General features: G+C 44.8%; 1 protein-coding gene across 1 annotated transcript in view; it reads left to right on the top strand.

Moving 5' to 3' along the window:
* LOC105698232 (disintegrin and metalloproteinase domain-containing protein 12) overlaps positions 1-26,171 on the top strand; it is a 105,381-nt gene that overhangs the window by 75,081 nt on the left and 4,129 nt on the right. Inside the window, exons 11-21 of the mRNA XM_023434088.1 lie at positions 2,544-2,713; positions 3,385-3,548; positions 4,829-4,996; positions 6,096-6,400; positions 11,004-11,123; positions 12,009-12,090; positions 12,580-12,675; positions 13,395-13,557; positions 17,448-17,586; positions 19,973-20,125; positions 21,741-21,812. Coding sequence (XP_023289856.1) covers positions 2,544-2,713; positions 3,385-3,548; positions 4,829-4,996; positions 6,096-6,400; positions 11,004-11,123; positions 12,009-12,090; positions 12,580-12,675; positions 13,395-13,557; positions 17,448-17,586; positions 19,973-20,125; positions 21,741-21,812 — 1,632 coding nt within the window. The remainder of the gene's footprint in view (positions 1-2,543; positions 2,714-3,384; positions 3,549-4,828; positions 4,997-6,095; positions 6,401-11,003; positions 11,124-12,008; positions 12,091-12,579; positions 12,676-13,394; positions 13,558-17,447; positions 17,587-19,972; positions 20,126-21,740; positions 21,813-26,171) is intronic.

Below are 26,171 nucleotides of genomic sequence, written 5' to 3'. Positions count from 1 at the left end.
CCTTGCCTTCCGCTACCCTTCGTCGTTTCCCTCGCTGCCAATTGAACGGATTCGGAGTGCACTTGGCACCCCATTCTTCTCTCGCTCCTCTCCTGGCTTTCGCCGCTTCCTCCTCGACCGCCCTCCCTTCGCGCCCCATCGCCCCCCTGTCCCTCCACCCCGTGCCCCGTTCCGGGCCCCATGCCCTCCACGCCCTGCACCAATTAACGCGACGCGAAGACGCTCATTGCGCCCTCTGCTACACCGAAGTATTTAGCTGGAGAGGGTGTTATTTCGAGGATAATCAAAGGGGAGGGTGGCAAACTCGATTAGGAATCGAAACACCCCACTGCCATTTTCAGGCCTCTTTCGGGAAGCCTCTTTCAAGGGTGGAATTTAACCCAACGAAGATCTACCCCTACATAAAGTGTCTACACAATATCGCGAATGATGTGTCGAATGATGAGAATAAATTATAAGCGTATTGTCATCTAGGAGAGGGATGAAATTGAATTTCCCTTTATTTTTCCGGCTCTTACGCCTCAATTAACGCCACGTGGCGAAGGCCCCGGATCCTCGATGATCCCGAAGTATTAGGTGGAATTGGGTGTTATCCCAGGGATAATCAAGAGAGGGGAGCACCCTAAACCTGGAATGCATAGCGGAACCTCCCCCATAATTCGTTCGAACGCGACACGGCCGTGTTTAGATGCAACGCAGATTGACCCGGTATTCTACGTCGCGTGCATTCTTAATCTCAAAAGACGATTCAGCAGGTGTCCAACTCGGGGGCGACCTTTCGGAATCCTCGGCGACGGAAAGCCATCTCTTTATTCCCCGGCGAGCTCGAGAGCCCCGCCGCGGGCCGCACGTACTTGGCGCAAAACTCAGCCGCCCCCTTTCCATATCCTTTGGCACGTGCCGCGACGCACGTTAACGCCCAACCCCTCCCGTTTACCCAGATGGAGGAAGCGAGCATAACCTGAATTCTTCGGCTGAAACAAGCGCGTTTTTAGGAGCGGTTGAACGCGAGCGAATCGCCGAGCTTAACGGGGAGACCGGCCAAAATAAACGCTTCGACTTTCCCCGCGGAATGAACGGCGGTTTTTAACCCGTGGGGTGGAACGCTTCTCTCTCTCGAGAGAGAGGGAGAGTCCTCCAGCAGGAGGGTAAAACGAAGAGAATCAAGCGACATGACGAGCCACTAGCTTTCTCGGGCGCGCGAAAAGAACCCCGGTCGCCGAGTCGGTCGCTCTGTTCTTGGCGCGAAGCTCAGTCGGCGATTTCTATACGTCACGGCGGGTTCTTGCTCCGATTTACCCAACGGAAATGACACTTGGGACCTCCCCTGGAGAAACGCGGCCCACCTAGTGGGGGCTTTCGGACGGGGTGGAGCACCCCCGTAGCGCTCCGATTGCCCGAATCAATTCGGCGCTGCCAAAGAAAAGAGCCGGGAGAAAAGGAGGCGGAAAAGGGAAAGGAGAATCAAACGGCGCGGCGAGGAGTCCGCTTTTGTGCCCGAGCGAGAAAAGCTCCTGAGAGGCCCAAGGAGGCCCTCTTCAGGGCACTCATGCCAGGGCTTCCGCTTTCGCGGCGGAAGAGAAAAGGGACCCGCGATCATGCCAGTCGGCGCAGTCGAGGGCTTGACAAATGGGATGACATTTGACTTCTTGAGAGGACCGCCTCGCCGCTTAAAAACCGGTGATCTCGTTCGAGTGCATCGAGCCGAGGCGCGAGGGTCGCACCCCCTCGCGTTCCCCTATCACCCCTTATCACCCCAATCTGGGACGTCCCTTGCGCGTGCATTCGGATGTACGTGCAACCAGAGATGCGGAACACGCAGCCCGGAACGAGGGGTGCACCCGTTGCACCCGATGCACCCTTCGAACGAGTACCCGCGATATATCGGTACGCGATGCACGTTTCGCGTGTTTACCCCCTTCTGCAGGGATAACGGAGCGCACGTTGAGCCTTAACGGGGACATTTTGGTCTTTGACGTTTGCGGGGCATAATCGAGGCGCAACGGCTGGTGTTGTAGCTTGGACAATGTGGACGCGTGCGTTGGGGTGTGAATCGTTAGGGCGATGAAGGGTGAGCTCGAGTAGAATACCTTTGATGCTTTTCGAGGGAGAGTGGGGCATTGTTGCTCGAGATGATTTTTAATGAGATTATCTGACGCTATTTACATTCTCCAGTGTCTTGAATTTTTTTGCCGAGACTTCTTTAACGACGTTAGGGTGAAATGCCGCAAAGGGGCGCCACCCCATGATGCCGGACATCTTGGAAATTAGGGAACCGGGGCAGGAAGGGAGGGGTTCTATCACCCCCCAGTCATCCCCTGACAAATTTAAAAACCTATTACGGTATAACGTAAATAATTCTTTTTAATTGTTTATATTTTCTCTTTTACAGAGTAAAACCGATATTTGGGGAAATCGGGACTTGGGGTGGTTTTCGGTTCGAAATTTCCGAGGAAGAAATTATTCCCGGCTTCCCGAAGTTCACGGCCATTTTCATGTTCGGTAGATCTATAGTGAATATTCGATTTTTGATTTTTCCACAGAGGGGAAGTCTTCGATGGGGGTGAATTGGGCATGGCAGTGCCAAATACAGTGTGCAGTCAACGCTCCGTAGGCATCAGTGTCGACATAAACACCTACGAGCCCCACCTCTTAGCCGGCACCATGGCTCACATGATAGGACACAACATCGGCATGAGGCATGATGACGAAAGTAAGCTCCCATTTCACTCTTCAAAATGAACTACCCTTCCATACTAAAAAAAAAAGTATTACTCGATCTGCTAACAGTTCCCCGACTTCGAGCTTAAATCTCGAGCAGGAAGTACGTCAGAAAAAAGAAATTAATCTCAAACAAAAATTCATCTTCTCGCACGCGTTATGGAAATGGCAAACATCCTTAATCGGATTAGTCTTTTCTTTTCAGAAAGTCGGTGGATTGATTTATTATCCGTAGATAGAAACGTAGAGAGAGAGAGAGCCCCCTTAAACGAACTTTGCCCGTTATTAAGCTCTAAATCCCACCAGGAAGTGCATCTCTCGCGGAGGTGAATTTCTTTCCTTACCCCGTCTATTAAGGACTCCGTCGAATCCCCTAACTCCTGGAAGGAAGGAAAGGAACTCCCGCGAGTTCTGGGCCGCGGCTCAGGAGACTTCGTGTTTTGCTCGAATTAGTTGGAGTGCGCGGCCGTTCTTACGTTAAATTAAAGGGTGAAATGATTAAATTACAAGTTGAAGTGCCGGGAAGTTACGGGGGCCCCGGTCTCCGCGTATCGCCCGTAAATTTCCCGGGCTCTCCTTCGCGGGTGGAGGCGCCGAGGTCGCCTCCCTGGGGTCATTTCCTCGTGATCGAACCGGCCCAAAATGGATCCTTTTTAATCCCAGGGGACGACTGCTCCTGTCGCGATTGGCACGGCTGCATAATGCGCCAATCAATCGTCGGCCAGGACAACATTCAGCCGTACAAGTTCTCCGAATGCAGTAGATCGGATTACATCGACTTACTCAAGAGCGGACAAGGAATCTGCTTGTTGAACAAGCCAAACGAGGTGAGTGACCCAACTTCGGTGTACCGTGTGATTGTCTAAATGCCAGACGATGGTGTCGCCGGAGCTCGATAAATTTCCCCTGGTCCAGCTTTTCAGGGTGAACTCCACCTTGAACTCCGAAACCGCGAAGGAAACCTCCCAAAAACCGATCGAGCCTTCCGGATTAATTAAACTTACTTATATCCAAATGCCATTAATATACGACGGACGACTATAATCGCCCCATATGCGACACGCTACTAAAATAATAAACATGCAATTGTCGATGTGTCACTATTTTGTCCGTAATATTCACGTTTTTTCGTATTTCTACCCACTTTCTCGTACTATCGATACGCATTATGTTTTAGAAATTGATGATACTATATGCACAATTTGTATACTTTTCGCACTTTCCTCCCGGAGTCTTGATGAACCGATTTAGCGAAAAGATTAAAAAAAAAAAATGATATCCGTGGATTTAAAAATGGATCTTAGTGTCGAGTCTTTCGGGCTGATTACTATTGTCTTGTTCTCTCGGACTTTGGTATCGTTACTCACTAAAATGTGATAAACTGTATGAAAACGAGGGTAATTAAAATCTGTCGGTTTACTTGCAAATTAGTAGTAAGCGAGGTAAGGAGGGTCGCAAGGTGTGCAGGGCTTGTCGGTTTATTAATGCAGAGGAATTAAGCAACTTCGGTCGTGGCGAAACACGAGGCGCAGTTTGGAAGTAGTTCTTTTATTTCTTGCACCCCCCACTTTTGGTATATCCCTTGTGAATAGAGTTAGGCGCAAACTGTTAGTTCGGAACAAAGGTGCTTAAGATTATGTCGCGGTAGTTCATGCTCCCACCAGGGTGTTCGCGTTTTCGCACCGCCAAGATTGCGGTTCGCAAATTGCCTGCAGTGGATTCGAACAATACGTGGCTAAAAGTACCCTTTTTGCTCCTAATCGCTAAAAGATGTCCGCTTTCCCCTTTTCTGCCAATAAAAACAAATCACTTATTACCGTAATAATTATTTAGATATGTTTTCATTTAACTGTTATAATTGTAATTTCATATCGAGTAACTTAAATCCTTTTACCTTCTTCCCAATTAAAATTTGAGATCGTGTACTAAGGTGGTGCAAAAACAATTGCGTTTTCTAAGTATCGACCGCTACAACTTAGTAGTTGCTAATAACATGTGATTGATAAAAGTGGACGTCATTTCGTGGTAATTGTCTGGAAACGCCTCATGGATGAAATCTTTTAACGAATGTGACCCACTATTTTTTTTGTTCTTCTTTGCCCAACAGCTAGAAGTGAGGAGGTCATGCGGTAACAGGGTAATCGATGACGGGGAGCAATGCGACTGCGGCACTATAGAAGAATGCCACAACTATGACCCGTGTTGCGACCCCATAACGTGCAAGCTCACCACGGAAGCCGAATGCGCCACGGGGCCATGCTGCAACAACTGCAAGGTAAGTTCGTTGCAAGTGCATCCGCAGTCGAACTCACCAGTCCAGAACAATTGTTTGCCTACCTCTAGACATCCAGGTGGCGTCTTAGCCCCAGAAACTTCCTCTTGCACCGGGATCCGCCGTTTCCGATTGGCCGACCCTATCTCCGGGGACGGCCAATTCGGGAATCTCGGGGCCACCTAACGAATTAATTACGAATTAATCCGACCGCTGCTGGCGAATTGACAATTGCCAACTTGCATCCCGTTCGCGATTCTCCGACCAGAAAGCTGATCGCACGAATTCAACGTCCACTCGACCTCGGCCCCTTTGGCTGCCGAATCGCCGGCCCATTGTGCCCGAGAAATCTAAAGTAGCGAAAGTATCATCAATTCCGGCCGTATTGTTACCCCTCGTTGTCAGTAAACTCGGTTAACGCACGCCTTTTCATCGGCGAAGTGGATTTCGATTCGCCGTTTCCGCGGGAACTAATAGAAGGAGTGGACGGAGTATCAAAATGGCGGCCTCGGGTCTTCGCCGCCGCCAAGGGCGCCGGACTTGCTGACTTTCTCCAGCTCCGTCTGCAATAGTGATAGATTCAGCCAGGGGGCCTGCGAAGTTGAGATACTCTATCGAGAAATTAGTAAAGACACTTCGGGGCGATTCAGTGGACTCGCGTCCGTTAAATGTGCAGAGAATATCGAAACTCTTGGCGGCCATCTTGAATCCGGAGGCTCCACTGGCCGACATTATCTCGAGCCCAGACTTCAAATCTCTGAATGAAAATCCCAGAAAATTCAGTCTTGATCTTGAGCTGAACATTATCTCCACTGATTCTACCACGCGCCCGGTAATATTTTATTAATTTCGATAACCGATACTGGAATCGCTCCTACCCCAAACGACAAAGTTAGTTCCGTCGTCAACGGACGACAAAGTTAAGCGAAAAATTCCTCCTGGACTGAAAGTTGGGACGGAAACTAAGAAAAGGACTCTCGAGCATCTTTTTGTCTCGCACCCTGTGCGCGTTAATTTCACCCGCTGTCCACCCCAGTGTCCCCCGACTCGAGGAAGTAGAATGCAGAAAAAGGAGGGAAACAAAAATGGTTGTGTCGCCTAGTTGCGGGCACGCGGGGTGATTTGTCGCGACTCGACGAACGAGTGCGACCTGCCGGAGATGTGCAACGGGGAGAACGGCCAATGTCCTGCAGACGTGCACAAGAAGAACGGCAGCCCCTGCTCCAACGACTCCGGGTTCTGCTTCAACGGCGGCTGCCCCGCCCTGGACCTGCAATGCGAGCAGGTCTGGGGCTACGGAGGGGTGGCTGCTGATAAGCTGTGCTTCGAGAGATTCAACTCCAAGGGCTCCATAAGCGGCCATTGCGGCTCCGATGGCCCGGAGCATTACATCAAGTGCGAGCCTCAGTGAGTATTGACCTTGTTATTGCTTACCGGAGTTCGATTACTCTTCCACGTGCATACATATTGGGTCGTTCCATGAGCTCGGGGGCAAATTCCTAACATAGAGTACGTCTTTATCAAAGGTTACCAAGCCTCCACGATGTCATGAAAAAATGTCTAATCGTTAAATAAATGACAGACGTGGTGAGAGAATATAAATATGGGTTTAGCGCTTGAGAAATAAATAAAAACCGGAGTCTGATCAAGAGCATTGGAAGTTAGACTCTCGTGTCAATCAGTCAGTTCCAAAATCCAATTTTGGAAATAATTGCATAATAATCGCCGCGTTTCCGAGGCCGCGGATTCGCGGGGGCGTTTGTGACCCTGTGACGTTTCCGGGCGCAATTATGATAAAAGAAAAGGGGAGAAACGGAGACCTAAGAACCCTGGCGCACACCCAGTACAAAATACGGTGACATAAGCAGCTTTAAAGCTCGCAGAGTTTGCGACCCACTCGCCCCTGTTAGAATATGAATGCCTGGGGAGCCCCGAGACCGGCATTTATGAATGCCGGCCATAAATTTAGCCCGCGATGGAAACGTAACAGCTAGGTGCGGACACGTCGTCTATAAACGAGCCTAAGTTCGAGGTGGTGCAGCCTTCCCAAATCCCTTTACGAGAGGATCCGCGTTCTCAAAGGACAAATTAGTGCGCCGGGCTGGCCCGCAATGGGACGCGCATGTCTACTCGACGGACCATCTTCTTGCGGACGCATCCACCCGTTAAGGCGTCGCGGAGGTCCTTCCAGGACTTGCCAGATCCTCGGGACACCCTCTGCCCCAGCCACCGCCAATTCGCTTAAATGCGATCGAATAGGTCCGGCTAGTCTCTGCGGCTCCTTTTAAATCCGGAAATCCGGGAAGCGTCTTATCCCACCGAGAGGAATGCGCGGCATAAACCGTAACCACTTGGTTTCTCTAAAATCTAATGAAATTACTTTTTCTAATTAATTTACTTCCTCAAGTTTTCTAGGTTATCTAACCGAGGAGATGTAAACCCCTTACAGCGTCGCATGGCTTTAAACATACCCGTTTATCGATACCACCTTGAATTTTATTTAATTTTCAATACTAAATGTGGAGCCGTATTATCGAGCCTTTGTAACCAAGGAATTTATTTGTAAATCCTGTACTTATTAATGGTTTAATTTATACAAGTTTACGGAGATTGGACATTTACTGATAGGTAGTTTCTGAAGGTTAATCCTTGCAGGTCTCACGTTGGATCAGTTTTTTCTTGGCTTGAGAATAAAAAGAGATGGGTTATGGAGAGGTGGAAGAAGTTAGGGGAGAAAGAAATATGTGGCAAACGGGAAGAGGAGGGGACGTAGGATGATGGGGTATTTTCTGAAACTTGGGGGACTAACTTGAGATATGCTGGAAGCGAAAGTAAGAATTAAGGGAGGTGGAGGTAAACCTAAACTATTGGGAGAAAATTGTTAGGGATGTAGGTCGTAAGACTTCTGGACAAAATGCTCATCTTCTTGCAAACGACTGTCGGAGATTATGTCAGGGTCTCCAGGATACCTTCTGCGGTGGAGGTCCTCTATCAATCGCTTAAATGCGATCGATTCGACATTTAATAAGTCCAACCCCTCCCTGAGGCTCCTTTTGAACCCTCAAATCCGGGAATCGTCTTATTCCACCCATCGGAACACGGGGGATGTACAGGGAGAAAGAATTCTGTAAGATGAAAGAAATTACTTTGTTACCTCCTTCCTTTACCGCTAACTCTGGAAAGTACTCGTTCGATTTCTCTGGAAATACAAAAGTTCTTTTTTGCAGAACCTCTCTTCGTTGTCAAAAGGAAAAAACATCGTACCTGACACGGTTCCACTGGTTGGAGATAAAATTCGTTTGACATCGCGATACGAATCAAAGTAGTCTCCTCGATAATATCCAACTTTATACTTTATGCACCCCGCAATATCGGAGGTTATTTTTCCTGCGGACACGAAACGTTACCTGAAATATATTAAAACTTATTCAAATTGGGTAAACTCAGCTGCATTTCCAAAAAGTAGTCAGCTCGGGATACCCAAAGGACATCACTTCGGGTTCCAGGAAAACAAGCTTAAACGCGGGGATTTAATTTTCAAAATGAAATTCGCTCGCGATAATTCGCGCCCCGCGGTCGTCGTTGGAAATACTCGCCCTGTAGGCCAGGAGCTTTTATTCGGGGGATGAAAAATAATTGTTACACAGCTGCGAGCTGATATACCGTCGAAATATTTCGCATGCTACGGGGAGGCGGAGGGGAAGGATGAAAAAAAAATACACGACCCTTGTAAACGAATTTGGAACGGCCGGCAAGAGGGAATGGAGCCCGATGGCGGAATAAATTTGGCGAATTTTTTTGGAACACCCCGCAATTACCGGGCATTATTTAAAAAGTAACTACGGCAGAACAAGAAATACTTAACTACCTATGCGGCATTTCGGAACAATTTACACAATAAATGGTTCCATCTCGCCATTGCAAAGTCTTCGACATTGCGGAGGTCGAGGACACGGAAACCAATTTAATGTTCGCCTTAATCGCGGCGGCAATTTTGGATGACGGAAAGTTCTTCGCCTCTTATAAACAATTTCTGCCCCCACGGAGCTTTTATTTCGAAATCGGGAGTTATTATTCCGCGGCCTCCAACGGGCGCTGCACCGCGACGGCATTTTATGGGGCGATGAAAAAGGAAAATTAAAAAAAAAAAAAAAGACGAATTGTTTATAACCAACGCCGTGAATAAACACCGGGCCAGTCAACATGTCCCGGAAGCCGCAGACACGAGTGATTTGAATCGCACGCACGACACGCGGTTTTCAATCGCGAGTGAAGTTACAAATTGCACGTAACGAATCGAATTTGGCCGGCTTGGTACTTCCTCTTTTAACAAGCGTCGCGTTTCATTAGCCCCACGGAAATGCGCTGTTAATCAGTCGGGAATTATTCACCCAGGAAACATATTGTTGGCCCCAAGTCCACGTAAACATGTCCGAGGTATCCATACCATTCTACGTTACTTTTCCCTCCGTTGTTTCCTATTTTTCTTTTTTTTTTTCCCTCTCCTCTTTCGCGTCGATGTCATAATGGTTAATTAACCTTTGCCCCGGAACCTTTGTTCCACGCTTTATTAGCGAAAATATTCCCAACGCGTAGACCTTACGTCCGGAAAATTGTTGCACAACGGCGGAACTCGACCGTCCGGGAATAATTCCTGATAATAATGTATTCCTGGGCAAAATATTTCGCTAACGAGGCCGTACCTCTAAATATGAAACATCTATTTCACCGTTAATATATCCTCGATCTCTGAATGTTATGTTCAACCACTTGTTACTGAAAGACTGATAAGAAAAAGTAGATTTTCTTAAATTCAACCTCCGTTGGGGGTACTACAAGTGACTATGAAATTATATATACTCAATTAGCCTCAGCCAAATTTCCTTTACACGCGTTTCCCGGCTTTTGGACGAGAAGCTGGGTTAGTTTAGCGGTTGTTTAAAAAATGAGAGAATGCTTTGACGCGCAACCCCTGGCGCAGAAACATGTCGCAAACATTCAGCGGACGGAAATGCATCGAAAGCCGCAGCGACGCGAGGCGGTCGCAGTAATGCAGGCCGCAGGACGTAATCGCGTGTGGTTTTCAATTGCGACTAAAGTTGCAAATTACACGTAACTAATTGAATCCAGCTGGGTGGGTTCGCTCACACGACTGCCTTGGTAAAATAATGGCCGGTCGCGAGCCAACTTCTACCGGGGGCGAGAAATTTTCGAGCATCGCCCTATTAAGTTACGGCCGATCGTCCCGATTTCGAGGCTGCAAATCGAGTTACGGGTATTTAATTCCTGATGGGAAATTGAGGTCGATACGTAATCGGAGAAATTACACCCTCCCGACGAAAATGTCGGAAAACGTTTAAGGGAGGCGCAAAAGCGCGGGGATGAACATTTCGAGCGAGTTTCTATAAAAGGGTTTCGTTATGCCCTTTTTCGAGTACCTGTAATGAAATATCGTGGCTCTACTTAATTGTCATTGTGAAATTGGTTATACCTCATTTTGCGCAAATTAATTCGAATTTTATAGAGGACTTTCATTCTAAAGGGAATGTGAAATTTTCAAATAATCGCAATTCCAGGATTTTACCTTTATTATCAGGCTACGGAATTTGTAAAACATTGCTTTGAATGTGTGACATATTATAAGTAAGGGATAATGCTTTATGAAATTGATTTTAATGTCCCAGGGGCAGTTAATGCATATTTGCGCTCAAAGTTAAGGGGGCTTATTTATTATTTTCATAAAAAGGTATATTTTTAGCGTCACTCTTCCATGCCGTTAATTATAAATCTTCGGAATTTGACTATAGCAAATGGATGGTAATTTAATTCCTGGTTATAAATTAAGAGCGATACGTAAGTCTCGAAATCGCGGAAAATGGCGACCGCGTTTTCAAGGATTTGCGGAATGTCGATAGCGCTCGCGAATAATTTTCATTTTGGTCATAATTGAATTGCAATTTGTCACAGGAATGCAATATACAGGTCCCGATGTAATGATTCTATTTAACAGGAATGTTCGATGCGGATCGCTGCAATGTCAGAAAGGGAACAAGCAGCCTGTCGTCGGTGGAATGAACGAACTCTTCTCGAGAACCATCATTTCCATTAAAGGACAGGAATACGAGTGCAAGTACGTGCTTCAAAATCCCATAACACTTCGTTAACCATTTGGTAATTAGCACTAAACAGAAACCCGGTGAAACTGACCATTACGTGACCGAAAGCCGATGTGAATGAATTATTTCGAGTATTATTTTTCAATTCCTTGACGACGTAACGACGAATATTTCTATTAATCTATAATAAATTATTATATAATAAAATTAAATATGAACAAAAATTAAGTAATCTGAGCTCAGCTAAATCTTTAAATAATGTTAATCGCTCAAATTGTACATAAATAAGGGATAACGTTAATTCAATTATAATAGATCATTTAAATGATTCTTTCGAAAATTAATATCCTGTCGTTTGAAATAGCAGAAGGCTGATCGTGATAGAAGCTCGAATGAGGATTTTTATGCACTTCTTTATCGGTGAATCAACCATAAACAATTCTTCAGGAGGTGCTTACGAGATGGGGAGATTTAATTAATAAACAATTTAAGAAAAGAGGGCGTATCGCGCAGAAGTTGACTAAGACCCTAAGATGGTGTCGCGAGAATTCCGAATAAAATTCATTAGCCGGAGAAAAATAAAGCAGGACTCGCCGCAAAGTTTTCTTTAGTTGTTGCGCAATGCCGCCAACTTCGGGGAGAGAAATAGAGCGTTGCCAACGTCCAGTTACGAGGTAACTTCGTTTTCGCGAATCGCGAATGTCCGACAGGAACTCGACACGGCGAAGTTCCGAACTGCATTCAGAGCGGGAGTATGATTCGTTAGGTAACGTGCGCCACCGAGTCTTAAAGAAATAAAAAAGGACCAAAGACACTTTCTTCCTACCTTCTACATTATTTTAACTTGAAAGACATGCAGGGAATTAACAATGTCATTTAACGTATCCTCGTATTTGCAGGTCAACGACCGACAGGAAGGACGGAACTGACATGCCGAGTATGGGCTTGGTTCGCGATGGGACATCTTGCGGCGACAATCTGGTAAAATGTTTATAGATAATGTTTAAAGATGGAATATCGGACCCAATCCAGGATATGAATAGTCCATGAAAAAAAAAAAATTGAATGATGGACAAATTTGAATTACTTCTCTGGGCACGAAGTTTAAATGTGGTCTTTCGGGAGAGTGACATTTGATTTCTTTGTATTTTATCAATCGACCTTAGAAAGTCTGAAAGGAAATTGTTCGGCCTCTTTTATTCTTTCTTTTTATGCCATTCTTTACATGAAATGTAATTTTAAGTGGAACTTTTTTCCCTGCAAAAATCTGCTTTTGGAAGGCGTTTTAGTGAATCTTTAAACGAAAGTGGCCCTCCTTTTTATGTAAAGATGCATTAGCAACGGGACGAAAATTTCACCGGCACGCGGTGCATTCCCACAGTTGCACTTCGCCAATGCTCGTTTCAAAGTACGTCTTCAAACCCAAGAAACCGTAGACACGGGCGAGTCTAACGTGGGGGAATCTTTCAGATTTGCGTGAATCAGTCGTGCACGAGTGTCTTCCCACATTTGGACCAAGAGAAATGCCCAACCAACCACAACAATCACGAATGCTCGGGAAACGGAGTAAGTCCTCGGAATAATTAATCCAATCGATAGCCAATTAACAAAAGACCCCACAAGTGACTATTCTCATTCCCTTGCACGCCGTCCTCTCTACCGTACCAATTTTCCGTCCTTCTCCAAATCTATTCAGTAAAGATAAACGTCCTAATTTCAAATTCTGCCAAAATAGAGTTATTATTTTTTGTTGTCTGACTAATTTTTTCTGAATTTGCCTTTACTTTCCACAAGAAATCGGTAATGCGTTTGCTATGTATGATATAAAACATCTATGGGTTATGAAATACATGGGTATGATATACCAAACAGTGCGGTTTGGTATGACGATCACGAAACATATCCCGAAAGCCTTTCGCAAAATCCCTGGAGAAATAATTTCATAAATTCTAACTTCATTTCATAAAGTCTAACTTCACGGAATGCCCGCTTTAGCAACTTCCCCGGAACTATCCCGCGGTATGTGGAGCTTCTTTCAGAAAATAAATCCATAAATCGCATAAACGCTCGCCGGGAAATATTTCCCCCATCTCCAGTTTGACGTAAAAGAGATATTTCCTCGAGCACTGTACACTTGGCGGCATGTACGTTTCCTGGCCCCCCTCTCTCCCCTGAAGTTCACCGGGGCATCGATCAGAGCCCGTTCTCCAGAAATTAGATTTATTATCGGCCCTGCCAGAATCTCCTGGCCGGAATAACGTTCACGTTTGCCGGCCGTGTTACAGGTGTGCACGAATGCGAACAAGTGCTTTTGCAACAGCGGATGGAGCGGCCCGGACTGTTCCATACAGACGGAAATACCGACCTCAGAACCTACCACCTCCAGCGGGGTTCTGTCTGGTAAATCTGGCCTAGAGGGTAAAATGGAGAAGAAAGAAACCCCCTACGGTAAGCGGTGAACCGCATATATCCCCTCTCTGAGAAGATCCTTCGGACCAGTACAAAAGTGTCCGAAACGCGAATTTGACGCACCCTCGACAACATTTCGACCTTAGAAAATTCGACATCATCTTAAATCCAAAATAAGCTCCAAAATGAACTCACAATTATCACAAAGAAAGAACAAAATTGACGTAAATTCTCCAGAAACGTAAAACTCACCCCCTATTCGATACGATTCTTTTAATATTCTCTCGTTGTTTCGTTAATACAATCTCGTTATTTCATGTCCGTGAAATGTTGTCGAGGCGGAAACCTAGGTAATCAGTGAATTTTTCCTCGGAATACTAGGATTTCGCGGTGTGCATCGGCGATTATGAAAATGGCCCCTCTCGAGGTTTTTCGACTTTTGCAGACACTGAGTAAGGGATTATAGCGTGATCTGTTAAAATTGTTTAATGGACCACTTTCGTAATCGCTGGTATTTAGAGACGAGTCATTTTTAGGACCTATCAATAATTCCGGACATGCCCAGGAGGGATATTTTGGAGTTTGGAATTTTACGGCCTCAAATTCGCGTTTCCGACGCGTCATACGTGCGTATTGCGTCCCGTGTACGTACCTAAGACGCGAGTACACCTAATGTCTATATTTCTATATATACGTATATACATATATAAATATATTACGCACTATTCACGAGAACTTCAAAGCACTTACGTAAGATACCATGAAATGTATCCTAGTATAGTTAGGTCGAAGCTGTTAGACTTTGTTACTGGTGCTTCTGGGGTATCACGAACTCGTTTTGTAAACGCATTGTCGTTCGCTCGGGCCTTCTTTTTAACTCTTTCAACCAGAAAGACAGAGAGAGAGTAATGCCTCTTCTCGTTTAAGCCACGTAACTTGGGGTCATACCATCAGCTGCGCACATTAAACTTTTGATGTGTTAGCCATAAGTCGTCCCCCCCGTATCGACTGCGATTAATCGTTTCCGTAAATCGCCGAAGAGAATAATTCCGGACATGCGAGTGAATTGCACTTCGTGTCCTCTTCGGTCCTTGATAAGGAGCACTGATTACGTCTCTTTCGAGAGCCTCTCGCAATTTTTCCATTTTCTTTCTCACATCTAAGAGTGAATCACTTCCCAACCCTCCACGTCCATTTTTCGCCCTACTTATTGCAGTTAAAGCGACGTAGTTTGGCAAGTACGAATTCATAATCTCGATGAAGATTAACGATGAAACACGGAGGGCTAATTTCAGTAATTGAGATTAATAGCGCTCCTCGCAAAATCCAATCGATAGTTCCTCGTCCCAAAGAGAATTTCGAGGTTTTTCATTATTCCTCGGGAACGTCCAAATTAATAATTAGATTCCAACTACGAAACGCCTTTATTTCCTCGTTGATAATCTGATAAAGATTTTTCCCGCGTAGGAAAGGAATCCGATATACAAGTGCCATATTTATTTCGCATATTCAATTGATCGGATTCAATAAACAAGCAATTTTGTTTCATCCACTTGAGCCGTATAGGTTTATCAAAATTATGTTTTTAATCCGATCATATACTGCTCCGAGCTTTGCAGAGCTCTGTATACGGACACGATTAATTAAATTATACCATTATTTGATTAATCGTCAATATTCGCACGGAGTACATTTTTCTTTCGATCACGCGAAATAGATGGCTATGTCTGTAAAATATCTTGCAGCGTTAATTCACCGGAACGTTTATTGTAAATTGCGCACTTACTCTGCATAATTACCGAAGGAGTACAAGCTTTGTGCTTAATTACACCTGCATGACTAGGATTAACTGAAATCCCTTCAGAATGGTTTCCTCCAGTCGCTCTAAACTACGAAACATTACCGATCCATCAGCTTTTAATTACCCGGACTTACGTAATTTAAATAAACTCCAATGAATAGCATTTCAAAGTCATCCACGTCAAACGTCCGAGAGAAAATTTAGAATAAATAATTCCTTGCTCGAAATTCCATCTTGACTAACAGTCCTAAACGAGACTCGAGTTTGAATAACATTTCAAAATTCTCAACGCCGAACAATATTATCCAAATTTAATCGTCAAAATTCGATCGCCATTTCCAATTCACGATCAAAGACAAATGGAAGGACGCGGAAAATTGAAAAGTTGAAAGAAAAATCGAGGCACAAAAAATATCTGCAGAAAAGTCTCCTCTCTTTTGGTACCACACTTCCTCCTCCCGAAACCAGAAATGTGAAAATTGCAAGAAGGTCGGCAGAATTATTTTCGGAAGAATCTCTCCCGGAAGTCGCGAGGGAGGCCTCGAGGAAGGCCTCGGCGGTTTACCGATGCTGTGATGTTTTGCAGGCGGACAGAACAACAATCTTAGCACCCTGGTAATGGTATTTATCCTGGTCGGCGTGGTGAAGGGGGTCTTCATTTGTTTTGCACTAATGGCTGTTTGCTACAGGTACAGTAGCCCAATACCGTGAACGAGTCCACTGAGTGGGCTCGGTACGGACGCCTGTGTCATCGTCAAGTAATTCGTGCCTAGCTGGATGAGGAGGCATCGCACGCGGCCAGCAATGCTCCCATACATGATTCATTATCGAACCTTAGCCTTATTTATTCGGTGTTTACATATCTGTATCTCTTTACGCTCCTGTTACGATATCTTGAACGGTATGCTCGATGTGCTCGTGGCATATTGTGCAAGCGACTGACCGATTACTTCGAATAGCCGCTCGAGCTAGCGCGAGCCTACAATGGGCGCGAACGGGGATTCATTTGGTCGTGTCAATTAGATTCGTCGTTACGATTACGTGGGACGCGGGGAGAAACGTATTTTCGCGAGAGTCGAAGGTTGGAGGTGGAAAGAGATGCCGAGCCCATTTTAGACTCGCGATAATTCCTGAGAAACGGACGGAGGACCTCTCCGCACCTCAAATCCTAGCCCACCATTTGATATCTCGGTAGTTCGTAAGAGAGTACGCTCGATGACGAGGAAAATGAAAAGGCAAAACCCGGTGGGCAGGAGGAAGTTCTTTCGGGAACGAGAGAACAGTAGGTGCGTCAATGTGCCAGCTGCTTGTATACCCTATAAGCACCATGGAGGGTTTTACCATTAAGTCTCTACTCGCGTTCTGACGATCGAACCGAGATGCATTTCGGGTCTTCCGGTCGTGATCGAGAAAGCGTCGATCGCCTATGACGTATCGACGCTTGCGCGATCCACGAGGTCGGTCGGTAGGGCGACGCGACTCGCGGAGGCTCGGGTCGTCTGGCGAAAAGTCTTCCCCGGGTACCTCCCCATGCGACGATCCGATTCTATCGCTCCTCCCGATTCGAAGGAGCCCGAGAAGCCTCCGATATCTCCGTCGAGCGCGAAACTGGCGCCTTCCGAAGTTTCGAGGTGACGCCGTCGGCGCCGAGACGACCCGCCCTCTGTCGAGCGCGTCCCCGAACTACCGACCGGCCTGGACCGCCCACTCAGGCTCACCGAGCGACTCGCCCCTCGAGGATTGAAACACTCTTTGCGCCGAGAGGATGCCCCCGATCGGCGAAAACCTACCGAGACTCGATCGCCCCGACTTTAGGCCCGAGCCGAGCCGACCTTAACCTAACCGGTAACCGGGGTCTCGGCCCCGAGGTGCCTAAACTCGGTCCGCGGCGCGACCTAGCGACTCGAAAGGTTGTGTTATCAGTCTCGATGGTGTGTATCGTATCAATGTGCTGATATTGGCTTCTCTGTTTCTTGTCTGTTTCTGTCTGTCACTGCCATCTCTGTCTGTCTGCATGCTGTGGGACGCTCGGAAACCAAACCACCCACATACCGCACTGCGTACATGGTACTCGGCCTCGCTACGGATGACCGAATTGCGTGTCGTCCACGTTGTTCACGAATCACAGAGAACTACCACGGCTCAAACACTGTATTTTTAGTTGGTATGCTCATGTCGGTGGTAGGGGGTGTTTTCGTAGTATTTGCTCTGATGGCTCTCTGCTACAGGTCAGTCGTAGTACATAAAAACTTCTCCCTCTGTCTCAGGTTAGTGTGCAGAAACATACACATAGACTCTTCTTTGTATGTTCTCTCTTTACTCCTCTCATTAGCCTCCCTTTTTTTGGATTTTCATTTCTTTTCGGAATAGCTCTTTCTTCTTATTATTTCCCCCTCTTCTCTTCTCGCCAAAGCCGCTCTGGCCGAATCGCGCCGTCGCTCGGAGCTCCGAATCGCCGGCGTTGCCGCTGAAATTGGACAAAATGAAAAATCTCGCTCTTGGAAAACTCCGGGAAATTTGCTTATCGATACCGGCGAGCTTCCAAGCTCTGCGCGTGCGCGCACACGGGGAGGATTTTCCGGGAGTCGCTGAAAGTTCCGACTGAATTCACCGGTCTTACGTCTCTTCTTCTTCTTCTTCTTTTTTTGCATATATTTCTTTATTAAGGGAAATTTTTTAGATGGTCGAAGAGAAGTTTCTGGGAAGTAAGAGAAAATGTCTTGCGGTCTACGCCGACGTTCCATGCACGCTGAAATTGCTGCGGAAGTGCGGCAATTTTTGCAAAATGCTCTCCGTGTGATGAGCTTCTTGTAACTCCAATTTTACGGTACAATATCTTCGTTATTTATTTCAAGTGCCGTCGGATTTCCATGAATCGTATTTTATTAAGGGCGGAAATTAATTTCTTAATGTTAGAATCTTGCGGAAAAAATGGATACAGGTGAAATCCACGTTGCCAGGTGGGTTTTCCTCTCGATATTTGGAGTTACGAAGAGCAGGCAAAAGAGATTCGGAGATTTCTGGAAAAATTTAGTGACGCACTTTTGTAAGGCGAATGTAACGAGGAAATAGTGCACACGGTGTTTTCAATTGTGGCAGCTCTTTTTGTAAGCATGCGTAATTTTAATCTCTCGACTTGAACTAACGTCACCGTCTTTCGATTTTTTGCAAAATTAGAACTCGACGGAGTTTCCTTTAATTAGTTTTCTTAACTTCTTGTCTGGAATTTTTCAAAATGCACCGATTATTTTCTAAGTGATCACTGCTTCGACATTGATGCAAAATATTGTTGGAGTTGACGATATTAGGTAAATATTGTTAAAGAAAGCTCTGTCGAACGCACGTACGACTCCAAATTACAAATCACGCAGCAAATTCTCCTTCCTCCGTAAATTTTCACTTTCATCTTCTTCACCTTACAATTAATCGCCAAGCACTCCGGAACGTTTATTCGCCTTACAACTCGTGCCGGATTTGCGAAATCTTAATCGCGAATTCTTTAATCAGACAGCTCTCGATTAAGTTCGCAAGCACTAATTGCTTCAGCCATTCTTAATTTTCTACTTAAGTACATCTACTTAATTTCGAGAGTAATTGAAAGCACTTTAAATAATGTAAGCAATACGAAGGAAAGATTTCCGAGACTGTGACAATATTTCTCGATTTTTAAAACATTAAATATAAATAACTTCTCTTTTGAAGTTTCTCCTTTCTCATTAACGACGTTTGGGGTAAATAGGAAGCAACTGTTCGTTGTAGAATTAAATATTTGCGGTATTTAAAAATGTACATTTAATGGCACGGCATTTTACGAGAAAATTGTATTCATTATTTATACAAATAGAGTACTCTTTCCTTCGCATCACGTATTCGCTCCTTATGGCGTACAACTCTACTTTGAATGTACTACTTTTTCTGCTGATACTGTCATTTGATTTATGCTATTTGGTTAACGGGTACTGCAGTGGAGGGCTCCACACACGCGATTAAAAGGCCAGCTACGGGTGTAACATTTAACTGGTTGACTATTCTTTCGTTCTAACAGCATGCCTAAAAATCCGTGCTTAGAGTTAGCCTCGATTTCGAAAAATCCATAAACGGCGGCCACGCCCTTCCGAGAGTGCCGTCGGTGCGCCGGACTCTACCTGCGTCTGAAGAATTGAAAAAACATTAAAAACCAATACATTAACGATTGACCGAAATTCAAATGCAAGAAAATATCGGAATACAAGGGTACATACTAATAATGAGTAAGGCAACCCATTATCTGCGAGTAAAAGCGTCAAATTTAAAGTAAAATTTCGACCGAAGAAAGAAACTCAAAACGGAAGGAACATTTCGAGGTCATTTTGCATTTGGCCAGGAATTAACAGTTTACAATCCGCTAACAGGAGTTAAATAATGGAAAGAACATTTTAATCGGAACATTGGAGGGAGACAAAATTTAAAATAAAGTCCGAAGAGGGAATTTCAAAGAGAAAACAACCTGCTTTCAGGAGCTTTTGCAGCTAAGCCTAGCCCACCGATGCACTTGAGTTCGCATTGAGAGACCATTTAAAAAAGACCCTTTAGTCAGCATGCGCTTGATTGGTAGCCACGTCATTTAAATCATTAATTCGCTCGGCGTTCTCGTAATCGGGCGTTTTCCCGCAGAAGGAAGGGAACCATCCAGAAACATGATCTGCCGTACTCTAAAAAGCCTCCGCAGAAGACCTGCACCGGGGCTTCTGGAAACCACCACCCCGAGGTCGCCGCCCTGGACAGCGTCAACAAGATCCTCACCTTTGGCAGCATGCCCTCCTACAGGTAATGCCGAATGTCGCCAAAAGGGTTGCCTTCCCTTGGCGAAATTCGATTCACATTAAGTACGTATTCTCTTAACGCGCCCGCGACCACTGGCCAAGATCCTTTAACAATTGCAGAATCGTTTTGCCATTTGCTCTCGTTTAATCAGAAGGACCCACTATCCTCAGGCAACGGTATTCCCTAAAGGAATTAGTAAGTTGGGAAATGCGTTTTAATGAAAGTGAATTTAAATGATAAAAGGCATAGGTAATATTTGCTTACGGAACTGTTCTAATTAACCATTAAAAATAAAATCGGAAAGGCCTCCTCTTTCTCGAATACCATTTCTATCAGGGACGCGATAGTAGGGCAAATTTCGGTTTTTAAAAATCCTATAAAAATATTTAAATGACCTTGCAACTCGTTCGATACTTCTCGCCTAGTTGAAGGATCTCGGAAGGATAATCGCGCGTGGGACGATTCGCGTTTTGCTCTCCTCGATTTCGCAAATCTCAGCCGAAAACTTGCGGATACGAATCCCTCGAATCGGGCGAGACGCATACGTCGCAAAATCATCACGAGACCTCGCTAGATATCGCTTAGGTATATCGTTATCGTTATCATTAGGCAGCTTAGTTTCCGCTACACTCTAGAGCTAACCAGACTGATTTACCGGCAGTTCGCTACCATACGATCGACTCATGGTTCTCGCTTTTAATCATGTCTTTATATGCTTAAACGCCGTAATCCTTAGAGCGCACCCTCTCTCTAACGAACATTATAAACGACATATTCTACAGCCACGTAGCCAACTCGTAACATGCCCAGATTCGACGGGATGTCTTCGTTAACACCTCAGTACACAAATTACGAAAAAAAAAAAAAAAAGAAGAACCGAGCCTTATCGATGATATCGACGGCTCGTCATTTCGCAAACATTTTGTTTCGGCATTTTTCCACAAAAAAGATGGACCCTCGCGCTTAAAAGCACCCCTACAAGATTTTTCTTTGGCACTCCAATTTGTATTCCGTTCTATAAAATGATTGCGAATCAAAAGTATCCTTAATTGCCAATTTTTTTTTATAAAAGTGAGGATTCTTCACAGTGTATTCTCCTACCTCCTTCGTTTGGTTTGCATCGAATTTTTCCGATTTCTTCGGGACTTTTTTCATTTTTATTTATCTTATTCGAGTGTTCAACGTGGATTTATTTTCTGTGAGAAGGTCTCGATATGGCTGAGAAAGTCAATATAATAATGGAGACAGATTATTGTTGCCAATTTCTTTCCGAAGGAAGCTCGAGATCCCGTAAAAATAAATTCATTACACGTATGGATACTTGAAAATTTCATTACAGGGTATCCAGCCTGTACGGGGCGAAAAATAATTTTCAGATGACTCGGTTTGAGATTTATAATTCTATTTGCTATGTCGTCCCGCGGGGGTCCTCGAGACGGGCGCGGGGGGCAAGTTTTCGAAGAGGACATGAAATTGAAATTAAAATGAAACCGCGCTCTACAAGAACCCCTTACTTTCGACGCCCTTCTAGGAAAACGAGAACGTCCGATGTCGGTGCACCATATATAGTTATTAAAAACGAAATACCCGCGGCATGCCTATATTAGTATATTTCTAGCCGCGACGAGACCCAGTGCGTGCTGTTCCAACCCCTGAATAGTCTCGGCAACGCGGACAAGATACTACTCAAGTAAGTCTCATGTGTCACGTCGTTATTTCTAATAGTTAATGGACTACCATTAATATCCTTCGAGCAGGACGCATCGCAGCCCGGTGATCCTCTCGTTGGTGCCGCGAGTCCTTGGTCCTTCGTGACGCACTTTTTTGAAAAAAAAAAAAAGAAAAAGAAAACGGCGACGGTGGACAAAAAATGTTGCACTCGGTCTAGAACCCGTATTTACACTATTACTACCTTTGGGATTATTAATATTCCTGTAAAAATAAGAATTTCCATATAGATCGCCGACTTTTTACGCGCTGGTTCCATTAAATTGACTGGGGCCCTCTCTCGGAGCAATGAATAAGACAATTTGGAATATGGGGATTGTGGGTGTTTTTCGTGTGTAATTTCAGGATGGAAAGGGAAAATATTGCAGGTTGTGAAATGCGGGACTTGCGATGATTTAGAAAATAATTGATATTAATTGACTGGGGAATGGATCCAGGGGTTTTGCAAATTGGGTGTTCTCCGATGGTTTACATAAAAGACTCCATATTACTATCCTCGATAAACCGCGCAAAGTATTCCTTCGTAAAAACGATCATGTGCAACATCGAAGCGCCGTCGACCAGCTGCAAACAATGAATTACCGTGAATAGAGCAAAGTGTCTCAGATTCTCTGAATATACCTCAAACTAGAATAAACTAAACCTAAATCAGTATACTCTCCTACTTTACATTAAAAATCAACCTCTAAATACTTGCATCCACAATCCGTACAAAAATATTTAAACATCCAAAAACGTATACAATACCCGTTTCCAGCAACAATTTAAATAAGTTCGTCTTCAATTTAAGACATCTTGGTTTAACGGTAATTTAAAGCTTTTTTTATTATCAATGAATTTTAGCAGTGACTTTAAACAGGATACACGTTTTGCGGGACAGCGCATGTACACATTAGCCCAGGAAATTCGAACACGCTCCATTAATTAGGCAGTCATTTACGAACTACGTCACCGTGAACGCAGTGGACCATTCTGCAATAATCGTGAGGAAAACAAAGCGAGGCGCGTAACTCGAGAATGATTTGATGGCTGACCAAGCCGAGCGCGCGTCACTGTCTGCACATTACATTGCCTTTACTACTGCGCCTATCCATACGTTATGCTCGCAATGCGTCAGTGGATTACTGCCACTTCGTGCAGTCAGTAGTAATCGACGGAGTTAGGTCGTACACCGAGGAAAGTGATGCACCGAGAGATTAGTGAAAGTGACCGGCTCAGTTCCATGTCTAATACCAGATCGCCAGGAAATGAATATAAATCTGTATTACAGCTGTTTTCCTTCCACTTTTGTAAATAGAAAATCGATACGAGAGCCGTAACTTGGATTCGATGGCTGACTCGAACTAGTAAACGCTGTTGCAGATATTACAATTGCTGCAGTTACCGGTTACCCATGCGTTAATACCACGTGACGGATTGACGTGGATATAATGAATTTGTGCTACTTCGTGGAGATAGTAGTAACTAATGGAGTTTGGTCAGACGTCAAGGAAAGTGATATACTGGAGAGATTAGGGAGAATGATTGGTTCGGTTCAAATTCCATTACGAAATGTTCAGACACCGGAGAATTAGTGGACGAGAAACTAAATGGGGTTTCGCGGTTTCTAGTTCTGTGCGTACTTACATGTAAATTTTCTGGTTTAACTCGGCCTTAATTGCTTTTTATGATTTTATTATTTGATTTTCTTCGTTCTGTACATTGTAAGTAGAGAAGCTGTGCAAGGCGCGCTACTTGAGAGTAATTTGATGCTTGATGAAATTGGAGAACAGGCGCTGTCTGCGCATAACGTTACCGTAACTACTACGCGTGCATCCATCCATATGTTATGCGTGACATGGATACAGTAGATTAGTGCCGTTTCGTGCAGACAGTGGCAGCCACGGAGTTTGGTCCGGCGTCGAGGAAACTGATATTCCAGAGTTTAATGAGGATTGAACTTACACTTCCAGGCTACGTTCGAGGAATACCCGATAGTTAGAAATAGACGAGGGCGCGGGAGCGTATTAATTAACACCTCGGCTCTAATTATGCTCCGAAATTCTCACCTAGTGCCTATACCATAACCCGTTCAAAATAGGAGACCCGTATATCCCTTAAACATTTTGACATTTGAACAAACTTTGAACGTCAATAACAATTAAATCAAAAGGTTCCGTCTCTTGTGCGATCTACTCGAATAACCGATCAATTTATGCCTGTAAAAATCGATGTTACTCGGAATTTCGGTGCAATGTAATTTAATTCTGGAACTATTGTGGCGTTTTGACTATTGTGCGGGTTTACCTGCTGTTGAGCTGCTCATAAATTAATCTCTAAATAGAATTGACTCGAGTTTGAGGCACTTTGCTTCTCGGCGCAAATCCACCGTCGTCGGGAGAAAATCAAGAGTTAAACCGTGAATGGAGTCATGCTTCGAGAAATTTGTCCAGCCACCTAGAAAATGTTCGAATATTAACCGAGTCTTTGGAAACTGTCCGACTTTGGGATAAACTGGCGTTTCAGCACGTTAATTAGGACGAGTTTGCAAGACTTCTGTGTGATGCACGAACAGCCACATAACAATCCCGTCTCATTCGTACAGAAGAGATACGATTATTTCAAAAGTTCCGCATCAGTCGACAGAACTCTTTTCTGGATCGGGCAAACGAAAAGTCCATTCACATTTTTTTTCCGAAATACATTTCTATACCTTTTCTCAATAAATTGCATTCGCCAACACAGGATAGACCTTTTGGTGAATTTCAAACATCAAACGTACATTCGGATCAGGATCGACTAGATGTTCATTAAACATTAGAAATCACCTCGAATATCCACTGGACGTTCATTTGCTGTGTGGCTAATTACTTATTCGGTCGTTAAACGACATTTGCACGTTACAACAGAATTTTTCACTCTCGAAATCCCCACGTATACATTAAGGCAACTTTCCGGTACATGAAAGTCTCCCGTGCCAGTACAGGATTCCGATGCATAATTCATTTATTCCGAAAATGCACTTTCGTGACGTTCGCCTTTGTCCCTTGTACCTGAGGATTTCGAGATTACGGAACTTCTCACGCAAACAGCAATTTTTGCCACACCATTTTTGCCAGATCCCGTGATATACCTCCCCGTAAATTCCATTATAATTCCGCGAAGACTGAAAAACATCTTTTCGACCTTTGAAGCGACAGTTCTCACGAGATATTCCATATAATCGCAAAATTTCATCAGCGAGTTAAATCGGACCGAGGGTTAACCACCGAGGTCCTCCACCGAGGAACAACGACATTCATACCTCTGCAACATGTTCACGTACTATTTCGCACACGCATAACACACTCGCTGTGGTCAACCCAATCTAACTAGAGTAAGCTGAAACTTATGCAGTAGTTTTAGCGCGCACGCTTCATGTACCGAGCTTCGTCCGTGAATTAAACACGCTTTTCACTTGATCTTTGCAAATGCACCATAGAAAGCACTGTAAAAAAAAAGCACTGCCAATTGTCCACCTCGAAGCATCGCATGAGTTCCTTCTTAGCACGCCGCAGAATCTCAATTAAAAATATGAATTACGGACGTAAACACTTCTGTATATTTAATTTTCATTAATCAAGTAAATTCGTAAACAAGTAAATTAATAAACATCCTCGTTCAAATAATCATCGAGTCACCCTTCGCCACCTCTCCCAGGTTCACCCTAAATATTTGTTATCATATCCCAATTCTGATAGAAATCCACCCCCAGGATGAATCACTGCCGTAAAAACTCTCAAACTATTCTCGTATATCATAAATTAACTTCAGATGTGGTGGTAAATGATTAAAAAACTATAAAAAGTCGAGGTCCGAACGCGCCGCGAAATGCTCCCTCGTCCTGAAGCGGGGAATCCCTGTTCGTGCATCCTCGAAGAGGCGGAAAAACTTGAGGCATCGCCTCTCTCCGACCCGATGTTAAATAAGTCCTTAAGATGCATGGAATAAAGTGCCAGACATCCACTTCGCAAACTTTCCCGCAGACTGCTTCTCGCTTTATTCTTCTATAACTTCGCTAATAAATCACTCGCGCCCGGTTGCGCGTCTTTCGCTTTTGAAACGGAACTCTCCTCGGGAGTTTTCTGCACCTTGGTCGCAAGTAATCCCGCCAGGACGAGGACTTCAACGTTTTCTCACTTCGGTCCCTTTTGTCCCGAGAGCAGGGACGCGTTAATGATACGTACCTTCACGCCGGGAGATATTAAGGCCGCCTCTCTCTTGTACGTAGGAGCTCGTGTTACGTAGACGTTGTTAGAGACGTCTGCACGAGGTGCGGAAATTCAGTCCTCGGCGGAACTTC

Source organism: Orussus abietinus, unplaced genomic scaffold (assembly GCF_000612105.2).
Source record: "Orussus abietinus isolate OABI.00-Male unplaced genomic scaffold, Oabi_2.0 scaffold14, whole genome shotgun sequence".
NCBI lineage: Eukaryota > Metazoa > Arthropoda > Insecta > Hymenoptera > Orussidae > Orussus > Orussus abietinus.
Note: the sequence above shows the minus strand (reverse complement) of the source record. Positions and strands in the feature narration are given on the sequence as shown.